Below are 12,925 nucleotides of genomic sequence, written 5' to 3' on the forward strand. Positions count from 1 at the left end.
CCTCCCTGCATCTAGTCTGTCAAGCCCTGTAAGAATTGTGTATGTTTCAATGAGATCACCTGAACTCGAGAGAATATAGGCCTAGTCTACTCAACCTCTCCTCATAGGACAATCCCCCATCCCCGGAATCAGTCTGGTGAACCTTTGTTGCACTCCCTCAATGGCAAGTATATCCTTCCTTAGGTAAGGAAAGCAAAACTGTACACAATACTCCAGGTATGGTCTCACCAGGGCCCGATATAATTGCAGTAAGACATCTTTACTCTTATGCTCAAATTCTCCTGTAATAAAGGCCAACATACCATTTTCTTTCTTAATTGCTTGCTGTACCTGCATGTTAACGTTCAATGATTGGTGTACAAGGACTCCCAGATCCATCTGAACACCAACATTTCCCAATCTCTCACCATTTAAAAAATACTCTACTTTTCTATTTTTCTTACCAAAGTGGATAACTTCACAGTTCTCCACATTATATTCCATTTGCCATGTTCTTGCCCACTCACTTAGCCTGTCTCTATCCCCTTGAAGTCTCGTTAGCATCCCCCTTACAACTTACATTCCCATCTAGCTTTGTATCATCTGCAAACTTAGATATATTACATTTCGTCTCATTTATCAGTTGTATGGGGCTAGAAATTTGTCTCGGATGGTGGTGCAGAACAGGCGGTATCGGATTGGCCTGTTATACGCAGCGTCTGAGATTCACTTCCACTGCAGCCACTGCCTGAGAAGAATTTCTCGGCCTAATACTCCTATTCAATAGGCTATTGCATTGATTCCATTTGTTATGTGTAGACACTCCTAGTTAGATGAGCCTGCATCATTAGAGCGAGGCCAAGTGTTTGTGCGGTCGTATAAAGAGAGGTGGCTTTTGAAGATTAAATTTAAATTGTGTGAATGAAAGGAGTGAATTGATCACCTGCGATTGATTTCACTAACCAGGAGGGGTGGCAGGGGGTGGTGTCAATTGCTTTAACATTGTGTTGCTACGTGACAATGTCAGAAAATGCGACCTTTGATGGCATTCCATGATCATTGTCTACTTTTGACGTGGCTCACCTATATTTCGTGATGGTTGACAGGCATCTGACAGGAACAGCCCCCAGCTGATTTCCCCAAACTGCCTGCCACAGTACTACCCAGACCCAGAAATCAGGCTAGCGCCTGGGCTCACACAGAATGAGTGTAATTTGGGTGAGGTCATCATCATAGGCAGTCCTTCGAAATGAGGATGACTTGCTTCCATGCCACCAAAGGATGAGTTCACAAGTGTTTCAATGAAGGATCTAATATTCCAGATCCCGAACTACATCCTGAAGGGTGGAAAATGCCTGTGCGTGGATTTTTTTAAGGTGTGGTGGCCGTTGTACACCAGCCACCACACGGGCTTGACAGAGCTAGGTCTTGGTCCAGTGGCAAGGATTAACCAAGACAACTGGAAACAAGCTCTGCTGCATGGACCTAGTGCGCACACATATCGCAGTGTGCGCTGGCCCGTGCTGCCCCTGGGCCTGAACTCACGCCTCTCCTGGGCCCCATCACATCCCTCCACAGTCTCTCGCCGCTCCTGCTGTATCTGCCCACGCTCCAATCACCGACCTGGGCCTTGCTGACGTCACTCTTCGCTGCCGTCACCCTCCTGCACCAGCTCAGGCTGCCCCCTGGAGTAGTATGCCTCCACGCTGCTCCTGAAGCCTCCACGCAACTTCTTTTATGGTACCAGAAGGTGGAAGCATGGAGCACTTACTCAGCAAATCAGTGCCTTTGGGAAAGGATGCGGATCCCGGGCCGGCTGCAGTTAACCTGCGGTTCAAGCAGAGGATTCAGGTCTCATTATCACATTTAAAATGCCTCCTGGCAGTGGATTGGTTGCCCGCCCCCCACCCCACCGTCTCGCCTGAGTAAAGGTGAAAGTGGGCGGGTTGGAGGGACAGGTTTTAGATTTTTTTCAACTTTCACTTCCATTCCCCCCTCCGCCCCCGCTGTCTGCCACCGCCCCTGCCTCCGCCCCTGCCCCCGCCCCCGCTGTCTGCCACCGCCCCTGCCTCCGCCCCTGCCCCCGCCCCCGCTGTCTGCCACCGCCCCTGCCTCCGCCCCTGCCCCCGCCCCCGCTGTCTGCCACCGCCCCTGCCTCCGCCCCTGCCCCCGCCCCCGCTGTCTGCCACCGCCCCTGCCTCCGCCCCTGCCCCCGCCCCCGCTGTCTGCCACCGCCCCTGCCTCCGCCCCTGCCCCCGCCCCCGCTGTCTGCCACCGCCCCTGCCTCCGCCCCTGCCCCCGCCCCCGCTGTCTGCCACCGCCCCTGCCTCCGCCCCTGCCCCCGCCCCCGCTGTCTGCCACCGCCCCTGCCCCCGCCCCCGCTGTCTGCCACCGCCCCCGTCTCCGCCCCTGCCCCCGCCCCCGCTGTCTGCCACCGCCCCCGCCTCCGCCCCTGCCCCCGCCCCCGCTGTCTGCCACCAATCTGCCTGTTTTTATCATGTGAATTTTCCCCTCATTGTGTTTCTCTGGGAATTAACTCTTCTGAACTGCATCTAACTTCATAGTAGCGTCATAACTATAAGTTAAACCAAAACTCCTTTCTGGCTAAATAGGTAAAATTCATAAAAGGTTACACTAGATTTCTGCCTTTTAATTTGGGCTCATGAAAGGTTAACATCTGAATACATTAATTCTCATGTCCATTATTTTAAAGAGATGTTAACCTGCTTACTTTATTTAAAATAGATCAATGCTCCTAATCAAGTAATGATCAAAACAATTTCATATGAATGAAAAGCATTTGGATGCTAAGTTTGGAAGAATCCAATTCAAGACATAATATTCAAGTATGTACCTCCCAATTTGTTCGGGTTTCTTTTACAATGGCTGTGGCTGCTGGGAACACTCTTTTCTCATGCCTAGGGCCTGTCATCAAAGAACAATGTCCTCAAATATCATTTAGGTGCTTAAAGTCACAAAGAAAATTGATAAGATGAGGTAAAGGATTTTGTGTAAAACCAAGAAAGAGAACCAGGAAAATGAGTGCCATAGAACAATAGATTTACAGTACAGAAGGAAGCCATCCACTGCTGGTAATATTTAATATTATAAGTGGAGAAAACTGCGAGGTGATTGCGATATAAAGAAAAGTTAACAGTTGCAGACTGGTGGAATAAGCTGACAACCATGCTGGCATTCGAAACGTTTGAGAAGAAAGCAGATTGATTGCTGATTCGACAGGATGCAGGAGAGTACGGACTTGTTGCTAAAGCAGACAGGAAAAAATGGCCAATGCTGAAAGATGTGCTCTTTTTCACCCATCCCCTAGTTACAGAACTTGTTGGATTTGAATACAGAAGAACAGTGGGGATTATAAACCAGATGTGTTTCAGTTTCGGAGTGATGTTACTTCCTGCTATTGCTTATTTTATGCCAGCCTGGAGAAGCCTACAACTGATGACTACCGCACCAAACTTCATCTTCCTGATCTATTACTGGTAATGTCGCTCAAAGAAATCATTATTGCTGGCTTGAGTATGGAAACCAGCTGTGCCATAACACAATCTGGCTGTCTTACATTCACAGGCTGATGCCAGAGTCTCCGAGGTGGTTACTGTCGCGAAAGAAAAAAGAGGAAGCCATGAAAATTTTACGCAAGGTGGCCAAAAAGAACAAGAAAACTTTCTCAACAAAAATTGAGGTGGCCAACATGACAATTACCATTAAAAGTTACACTTTTCTTTCTAGCAAGTGTTCTCTTCTTGCTTCCCTGAAGTTGGTGACTGGTGCTGGGGTAGAATCCTACAGGTAGCTGAAGCCCTGATCCCAGAGGGGCATTCTCCATGTGTGAGCCTCAGCCCCAAGTATCAGCAGGCTTGGAGAGGAATCACGGCCATCTGACATCTGCGCACATGCATGTTTGAAACATAGAAACATAGAAATAGGTGCAGGAGTAGGCCATTCGGCCCTTCGAGCCTGCACCACCATTCAATAAGATCATGGCTAATCAGAAAGACTTGCATTTATGTAGCACCTTTCACAACCACCGGATGTCCCAAAGCGTTTTACATCTAATGGAGTACTTTTGTAGTCACTGTTGTAATGTAGGAAACATGGCAGCAAATTGCACACAGTGATCTCCCACAAACAGTAATGTGATAATGAGCATATAAACTGTTTTAGTGCTTGTAATGTATTTGCTTCATGGGTTCTTTGCTTAAGAATTCATAGCAACAATTGCTATTAAGAACTAGTTGGTTTATTAGCAAAGGTTTAACAATCACACTACACATTACCAGTTTATCCACCAGACTCACAACCATCTGCCTCATCGTGGATCCCTTGAAGCCAACTGGCTGGGGTTTTATTGAGTCTTGTGAACATCACGTGACTTGCTAAGCCACTCAACTCAACAGCTCTACAACTATTTTGGTGCCAACAGCTCTACAACTATTTTGGTGCCAACAGCTCTACAACTATTTTTTAAGTTGTGAACATTAAACAAGTGCCCCCTGATTAAAGGGGGGGTCACACTCCAAAAACTTTTCAAGTGCCCCCTTGTTTTATTTTTGAGGGCACCAAAAACACAAATTATACAAGTGTCCCCAGCTAAAAGGGGGTAGGGGCACTAAAACCGGCACAATAAACAAATTAAACTTTAGACAAAAAACATCAAATTAAAATCCTGTTCCTGTGGGTGATGATACACTCCAGTCCCTCCGGCGCCCACCTCTCACAGAAGGCCACGATCGTACTGGTGGACACCGTGTGCTCCATCTCCAGGGACACCCTGGCTCGGACGTGAACATACTCATGGGTGCATACATTACACTGATGTTGATTGAGGGATAAATATTGACGAGAACATCAGGGATAACTCCCCCACTCTTCGAAATAGTGCCATAGGATCTTTCACATCCACCTGAAAGAGCAGACGGAGCCTCAGTTTAATGTCTCATCTGAAAGACGGCACCTCCAACAGTACTCACTCAGTACTGCACTCAAGTGTCAGCCTAGATTTCTGTGCTCAAGTCTTTGGAGTGAGACCTGAACCCATAGCCTTCTGACTCAGCTAACACTATTTGAGCAGGAGTCATTAGGTAATGATTGACCAGGAGCAAGGGCCTTTACTGAGGTTTCCTGCACCATAGCAAAAGACACTGAGGCCAATCATCGTGTCCCAACTACCACCTTTGAAGAGAGTGCCTATTTGTTTATGACCAAAATATCTGCGTACCGATAAAGAAAAAAAAATGACATGGTCATGTTGCTACTGTAGCCTGTAACAGACAAGCAATTGTATCCCTGATGCAATGTCCGTAATGCAACACCACATGCTTCTGAACACCTGTCAAAGCATTGAGCAAGCTATTGAAATCTGGTATTAATAAGTGTCAGATATGCTGAAACAATTCATTGTAATATCTAATATAAGAACATAAGAAATAGGAGCAGGAGTAGGCCATACGGCCCCTCGAGCCTGCTCCGCCATTTAATAAGATCATGGCTGATCTGATCATAGACTCAGCTCCACTTCCCCACCCGCTCCCCATAACCCCTTATCCCCTTATCGTTTAAGAAACTGTCTATTTCTGTCTTAAATTTATTCAATGTCCCAGCTTCCACAGCTCTCTGAGGCAGCGAATTCCACAGTTTTACAACCCTCTGAGAGAAGAAATTTCTCATCATCTCAGTTTTAAATGGGCGGCCCCTTATTCTAAGATCATGCCCTCTAGTTCTAGTCTCCCCCATCAGTGGAAACATCCTATGCATTGGTCATCCCAAGGAGATGGCAATTATTACTTTAGGTCAAAGGTGATAGTCTTATTAGAGCCTTTCTTCATTTGCAGTTTGTTAATCAACAGGTGACATTCCAGGACATTTGATCATTTTTGGATTTTTTTGGCAGACAGTAGAAATTGAAGATTGTGATGAGCAGTTGAAGAGCCCCTCAGTCAAAGACCTGGTAAAAACACCACAAATAAGGAAGAATACTCTTATTCTGATGTTCAACTGGTGAGATCATTTTATAATTCATATGTATTGACATGAATTAGCCTGCATGCCTAGATGTTACAGGGGAAGATTTTGATGCCTCTTGCCCAGTGGAAATAGGCAGTAACACACCGGAAATTGAGTGAAGAACTTAGCGCTCTGTTCCCATCATCCCTCTGGTCATAGCCATTTTGCTAGGGTCCAAGCGCATTTAGTTATTTAAATTGAGGTCCTATGACATCAATAGGACCCCAATGACATTTTAGGACTCAATTGGGCAAAGCATGTATCTCGGCCTATATTCTCCAGATTTTAGAAAAATGAGAGGTGATCTCATGGAAACATACAAATTTCTTACAGGGCTTGACAGGGTTGATGCAGGGAGGATGTTTCCCCCGGCTGGCGAGTCTAGAGCCAGGGGTCACAGTCTCAGAATAAGGGGTCAGCCATTTAGGACTGGGATGAGGAAAAACTTCTTCACTCAGAGGGTGGTGAATCTCTGGAATTCTCTACCCCAGAGGCTCAGTCTTTGAGTATATTCAAGACAGAGACTGATAGAGTTTTGGATATTAAGGGAATCAAGGGATATTGGGATAGTGCAGGAAGGTGGAGTTGAAATAGAAGGTTAGCCGTGATCTCATTGAATGGAGGAGCAGGCTCGAGGGGCCGAATGGCCGACTCCTGCTCCTAATCCTTATGTTATGTTCTTATGTTATGTTCCTCTGTATCACGCACACTGAATTGTTTCAGGTCAGTTGAGGTTCTCCAGTGCAGCACCTGGAGGTAGAATTTGTGTTGTTTACAGATTGTGTGCCTTCTGTTGCCTAGACCCCAAGCTCTGGAATTCCCTTCCTAAAGCTCTCCACCTCTCTACTTCTCTTTGCTCCTTTAAGATGCTCCTTAAAACCTTTGACCAAGCTCTGCCGTAATTTCTTCTTCTGTGGCTTGGTGTCAAATTTATTTGTTTTGTTTTAAAACACTCCTGTGAAGCACCTTGGGAAGTTTTACTATGTTAGAGGTGCTATATAAATACAAGTTGTTGTTGTTGTGACTTATGCCTGAAGCCGTGAAGCTGTTATAACTGAATCTTTTAGCACAATGTTAATTTCCGTTGTTCATTACTTGTCATTCCACTGGATGGATGTGGGCTGAGAGTCAACAGTTAGTGTCCAAGGGGGAAATCTGTTAAGCCAATCACCTTTGCAGAGTCCACCACCATCTCTCCCGGTTGTGACAGGCACCTGCTTCATTGGCTTGCATGCTCATGTGGAACGATCTGCAAGAAAAAATTGGAGTGCATGGACCCAGTCATAGGTGGGACCTACACAGTTGTGGAATATATCAATGATTTAAACTTGAATATTGGGGGTATGATTAAGAAATTTGCAGATGATACAAAAATCAGCTGTGTGGGTGATAATGAAGAAGAAAGCTGTAGACTGCAGGAAGATATCAATGGACTGGTCAGGTGGGCAGAACAGTGGCAAATGGAATTCAATCCAGAGAAGTGTGAGGGAATGCATTTGAGGAGGGCTAACAAGGCAAGGGAATACACATTAAATGGTAGGACACCAAGAAGTGTAGAGGAACAAAGGGACCTTGGAGTGCATGTCCACAGATCTCTGAAGGTAGCAGGCCAGGTGGTTAAGAAACATAGACATTTACAGCACAGAAGAAGGCCATTTCAGGATGATCAGGATGTTGAAACAGTTTGGGTGGAAATAAGGAATAATAAGGGGAAAAAGTACTGGTGGGTGTAGTCTATTGGCTCCCTAACAGTAGCAACTCTGTTGGTCGGAGCATAAACCAGGAAATAGTGGGGGCTTGTAAAAAGGGAACAGCAATAATCATGATTTTAACCTCCATATTGATTGGACAAATCAAATTGGTCTGGGTAGCCCTGAGGAAGAGTTCATAGAGTGCATAACGGATGGGTTCCTGGACCAGTATGTAATGGAACCAACCAGGGGGCAGGCTATCTTAGATCTGGTCCTGTGTAATGAGACAGGATTAATAAACAATCTCCTAGTAAAGGATCCCCTCGGAATGAGTGATCATAGCATGGTTGAATTTCAAATCCAGATGGAGGATGAGAAAGTTGGATCTCAAACCAGCGTACTAAGCTTAAATAAAGGAGACTATGAAGGTATGAGGGCAGAGTTGGCTAAAGTGGACTGGGAAAATAGATTAAAGTGTAGGACGGTTGATGAACAGTGGTGTACATTTAAGGAGATATTTCACAACTCTCAAGAAAAATATATTCCAGTGAGGAGAAAAGGGTGTAAAAGAAAAGATAGCCATCCGTGGCTAACTAAAGAAATAAAGGACAGTATCCAATTAAAAGCAAGGGCATACAAAGTGGCCAAAACTAGTGGGAGGACAGAAGACTGGGAAGCTTTTAAGAATGACTTTAAAAAAATGATTAAGAAAGGGAAGATAGACTGTGAAAGTAAACCAGCCAAAATATAAAAACAAATAGCAAGAGTTTCTATAGGTATTTAAAAAGGAAAAGAGTGGCTAAAGTAAATGTTGATCCCTTGGAGGACGAGACCGGGGAATTAGTAATGGGGAACATGGAGATGGCAGAAACTCTAAACAAATATTTTGTATCAGTCTTTACGGTAGAGGACACTAACAATATCCCAACAGTGGATAGTCAAGGGGCTATGGGGGGGAGGAACTTAACACAATCACAATCACTAAGGAGGTGGTACTCAGTAAGATAATGGGACTAAAGATGGATAAATCCCCTGGATCTGATGGCTTGCATCCTAGGGTCTTAAGAGAAGTAACGGCAGGGATTGTGGATGCATTGGTTGTAATTTACTAAATTTCCCTGGATTCTGGGGAGGTCCCAACAGATTGGAAAACTGCAAATGTAACGCCCCTATTTAAAAAAGGAGGCAGACAAAAACCAGGAAACTATAGGCCAATTAGCCTAACAACTGTGGTTGGGAAAATGTTGGAGTCCATTATTAAAGAAACAGTAGCAGGATATTTGGAAAAGCATAATTCGGTCAGGCAGAGTCAGCATGGATTTATGACATGGAAGTCATGTTTGACAAATTTGCTGGAATTCTTTGAGGATGTAACGAACAGGGTGGATAAAGGGGAATCAGTGGATGTGGTGTATTTGAACTTCTAGAAGGCATTTGACAAGGTGCCACATAAAAGGTTACTGCACAAGATAAAAGTTCACAGGGTTGGGGTAATATATTAGCATGGATAGAGGATTAGCTAACGAACAGAAAACAGAGAGTAGGGAAATGGTTCATTCTCGGGTTGGCAATCAGTAATTAGTGGGGTGCCGCAGGGATCAGTGCTGGGACCCCAACTATTTGCAATCTATATTAACGACTTGGAAGAAAGGACCGAGTGTAACATAGCCAAGTTTGCTGATGATACAAAGATGGAAGGAAAAGCAATGTGTGAGGGGACACAAAAAATCTGCAAAAGGACAAAGACAGGCTAAGTGAGTGGGCAAAACTTTAGCAGATGGAGTATAATGTTGGAAAGTGTGAGGTCATGCACTTTGGCAGAAAAAAATCAAAGAGCCAGTTATTATTTAAATGGAGAAAAATTGCAAAGTGCTGCAGTACAGCGGGACCTGGGGGTACTTGTGCATGAAACACAAAAGGTTAGTATGCAAGTACAGTAAGTGATCAGGAAGGCCAATGGAATCTTGGCCTTTATTGCAAAGGGGATGGAATATAAAAGCAGTGAAGTCTTGCTACAGTTATACAGGTTATTGGTGAGGCCATACCTGGAATACTATGTACAGTTTTGGTTTCCATATTTACAAAAGGATATACTTGCTTTGGAGGCAGTTCAGAGAAGGTTCACTAGGTTGATTCCGGAGATGAGGGGGTTGATTTATGAGGAAAGGTTGAGGAGGTTGGGCCTCTACTCATTGGAATTCAGAAGAATGAAAGATGATCTTATCGAAACGTAGAAGATTATGAGGGGGCTTGGCAGAGAGGATGTTTCCACTGATAAGGGAGACGAGAACTAGGGGGCATAATCATAGAATAAGGGGCCGCCCATTTAAAACTGAGATGAGGAGGAGGTTGTGAATCTGTGGAATTCGCTGACTCAGAGAGCTGTGGAAGCCAGGACATTGAATAAATTTAAGATAGAGATAGACAGTTTCTTAACCAATAAGGGATTAAAGGGTTATGGGGAGCGGGCAGGGAAGTGGACTTGAGTCCATGATCGGATCAGCCATGATCGTATTAAATGGCAGAGCAGGCTCGAGGGGCCGTATGGCCTACTCCTGCTCCTATTTCTTATGTTCTTATGTTCTTATTTCGGCCCACCGTGTCCACGTCAGCCGACAAAGAGCCGCACAACCCTTGGTCAGCAGCCCTGCAGGTTACGTATAAACCTATGAACAATGAACAATGGCAGAAAGGTAAACAGCATCCAGCCCGACCAGTCCGCCCCACACAACTGCGACACCGCTTACACTGAAACATTCTACACTCCACCCCAACCGGAGCCATGTGATCTCGTGGGAGAGGCAAAAACCAGATAAAAACCCAGGCCAATTGGAGAAAATAAATCTGGGAAAATTCCTCTCTGACCCATCCAGGTGATCGAAACTAGCCCAGGGGAGACCGAGAGAGAGAGAGAGTGAGAGAGACCGAGACCGAGAGAGAGAGATAGAGAGTGAGACCGAGAGAGAGAAACCGAGAGAGAGAGAGCGAGAGAGAGAGACCAAAAGAGAGAGAGAGCGAGAGAGAGAGAGCGAGAGAGAGAGACCGAGACCGAGAGAGAGACCGAGACCGAGACCGAGACCGAGAGAGAGAGACCGAGAAAGAGACCGAGAGAGAGAGACTGAGAGAGAGACTGAGAACGAGAGAGAGAGACTGAGAGAGACCAAGACCGAGAGAGAGACCAAGAGAGAGAGACCGAGAAAGAGACAGAGAGCGAGAGAGAGACCGAGAGAGCGAGACCGAGACCGAGAGAGACCAAGAGAGAGACCGAGAGACCGAGAGAGAGAGAGAGAGTCAGAGAGTGAGACTGAGAGAGTGAGACCGAGAGAGAGAGAGAGACCGAGACCGGGAGAGATAGAGAGTGAGACCGAGAGAGTGAGACCGAGAGAGAGAAACCGAGAGAGAGAGACCGAGAGAGAGAGCGAGAGAGAGAGACCGAGAGAGACAGAGTGAGACCAAGAGAGAGAGAGACTGAGAGAGAGAGAGACTGAGAGAGAGAGAGACCGAGAGAGAGAGACCGAAAGAGAGCAAGAGAGAGAGAGAGAGACCGAGAGAGAGAGAGACCGAGACCGAGAGAGAGACAGAGAGTGAGACCGAGAGAGAGAGACTGAGAGAGAAAGACCGAGACCGAGAGAGAGTGAGAGAGAGTGAGACCGAGAGAGAGAGACCGAGAGAGAGAGAGACCGAGAGAGAGACCAAGAGAGAGACCGAGACCGAGAGAGAGAGAGAGAGACAGAGAGTTAGACCGAGAGAGAGAGACAGAGAGAGAGAGAGACCGAGAGAGAGACCGAGAAAGAGAGACCGAGAGAGAGAGACCGAGACCGAGTGAGTGACTGAGAGAGAGTCGAGAGAGACCGAGAGAGAGATCGAGACCGAGCGACCGAGAGAGAGACCGAGGGAGACCGAGAGAGAGACAGAGAGTGAGACCGAGAGAGAGACTGAGAGATACTGAGACCGAGAGAGAGAGAGAGATAGAGAGTGAGACCGAGAGAAACCGAGAGAGAGAGACCAAGAGAGAGAGAGAGACCAAGAGAGAGAGAGAGCGAGAGAGAGAGACCGAGAGAGAGAGATCGAGACCGAGACCGAGAGAGACCGAGACCGAGACCGAGGGACCGAGAGAGAGAGTGAGACTGAGAGAGTGAGACTGAGAGAGTGAGACTGAGAGAGTGAGACTGAGAGAGAGAGAGAGTGAGAGAGACCGAGACCTAGAGAGAGAGAGATAGAGAGTGAGACCGAGAGAGAGAAACCGAGAGAGAGAGACCGAGAGAGAGACCAAGAGAGAGAGAGAGCGAGAGAGAGACCGAGAGAGAGAGAGACAGAGAGTGAGACCAAGAGAGAGAGAGACTGAGAGAGACCAAGACCGAGAGAGAGACCGAGAAAGAGACAGAGAGAGAGAGAGAGACCGAGAGAGAAAGACCGAGACCAAGAGAGACCGAGAGAGAGACCGAGAGACCGAGAGAGAGAGAGAGAGAGTCAGAGAGTGAGACTGAGAGAGTGAGACCGAGAGAGAGAGAGAGACCGAGACCGAGAGAGATAGAGAGTGAGACCGAGAGAGAAACCGAGAGAGAGAGATCGAGAGAGAGACCGAGCGAGAGAGAGAGACCGAGAGAGACAGAGAATGAGACCAAGAGAGAGAGAGACTGAGAGAGAGAGAGACCGAGAGAGAGAGACCGAGAGAGAGAGAGCAAGAGAAAGAGAGAGAGACTGAGAGAGAGAGACCGAGACCGAGAGAGAGAGACAGAGAGTGAGACCGAGAGAGAGAGACTGAGAGAGAGAGACCGAGACCGAGAGAGAGTGAGAGAGACCGAGAGTGAGACCGAGAGAGAGAGAGAGAGAGAGAGACCGAGAGAGAGACAAAGAGAGAGACCGAGACCGAGAGAGAGAGAGAGAGACAGAGAGTGAGACCGAGAGAGAGAGACAGAGAGAGAGAGAGACCGAGAGAGAGACCGAGAGAGAGAGAGAGAGACCGAGAGAGAGAGACTGAGACCGAGAGAGAGACTGAGAGAGAGACCGAGAGAGATCGAGACCGAGCGACCGAGAGAGAGACCGAGGGAGACCGAGAGAGAGACATGGAGTGAGACCGAGAGAGAGACTGAGAGATACTGAGACCGAGAGAGAGAGAGATAGAGAGTGAGACCGAGAGAGAGAAACCGAGAGAGAGAGACCGAGAGAGAGACCAAGAGAGAGAGAGAGCGAGAGAGAGAGACCGAGAGAGACCGAGACCGAGAGACCGAGAG

At 46.9% G+C, this 12,925-nt stretch overlaps 1 protein-coding gene across 1 annotated transcript in view; it reads left to right on the forward strand.

Moving 5' to 3' along the window:
* LOC139273965 (solute carrier family 22 member 2-like) overlaps positions 1-12,925 on the forward strand; it is a 77,012-nt gene that overhangs the window by 22,744 nt on the left and 41,343 nt on the right. Inside the window, exons 4-6 of the mRNA XM_070891037.1 lie at positions 3,308-3,476; positions 3,565-3,679; positions 5,888-5,994. Coding sequence (XP_070747138.1) covers positions 3,308-3,476; positions 3,565-3,679; positions 5,888-5,994 — 391 coding nt within the window. The remainder of the gene's footprint in view (positions 1-3,307; positions 3,477-3,564; positions 3,680-5,887; positions 5,995-12,925) is intronic.

This window comes from Pristiophorus japonicus, chromosome 9 (genome assembly GCF_044704955.1).
Source record: "Pristiophorus japonicus isolate sPriJap1 chromosome 9, sPriJap1.hap1, whole genome shotgun sequence".
Lineage (NCBI taxonomy): Eukaryota > Metazoa > Chordata > Chondrichthyes > Pristiophoridae > Pristiophorus > Pristiophorus japonicus.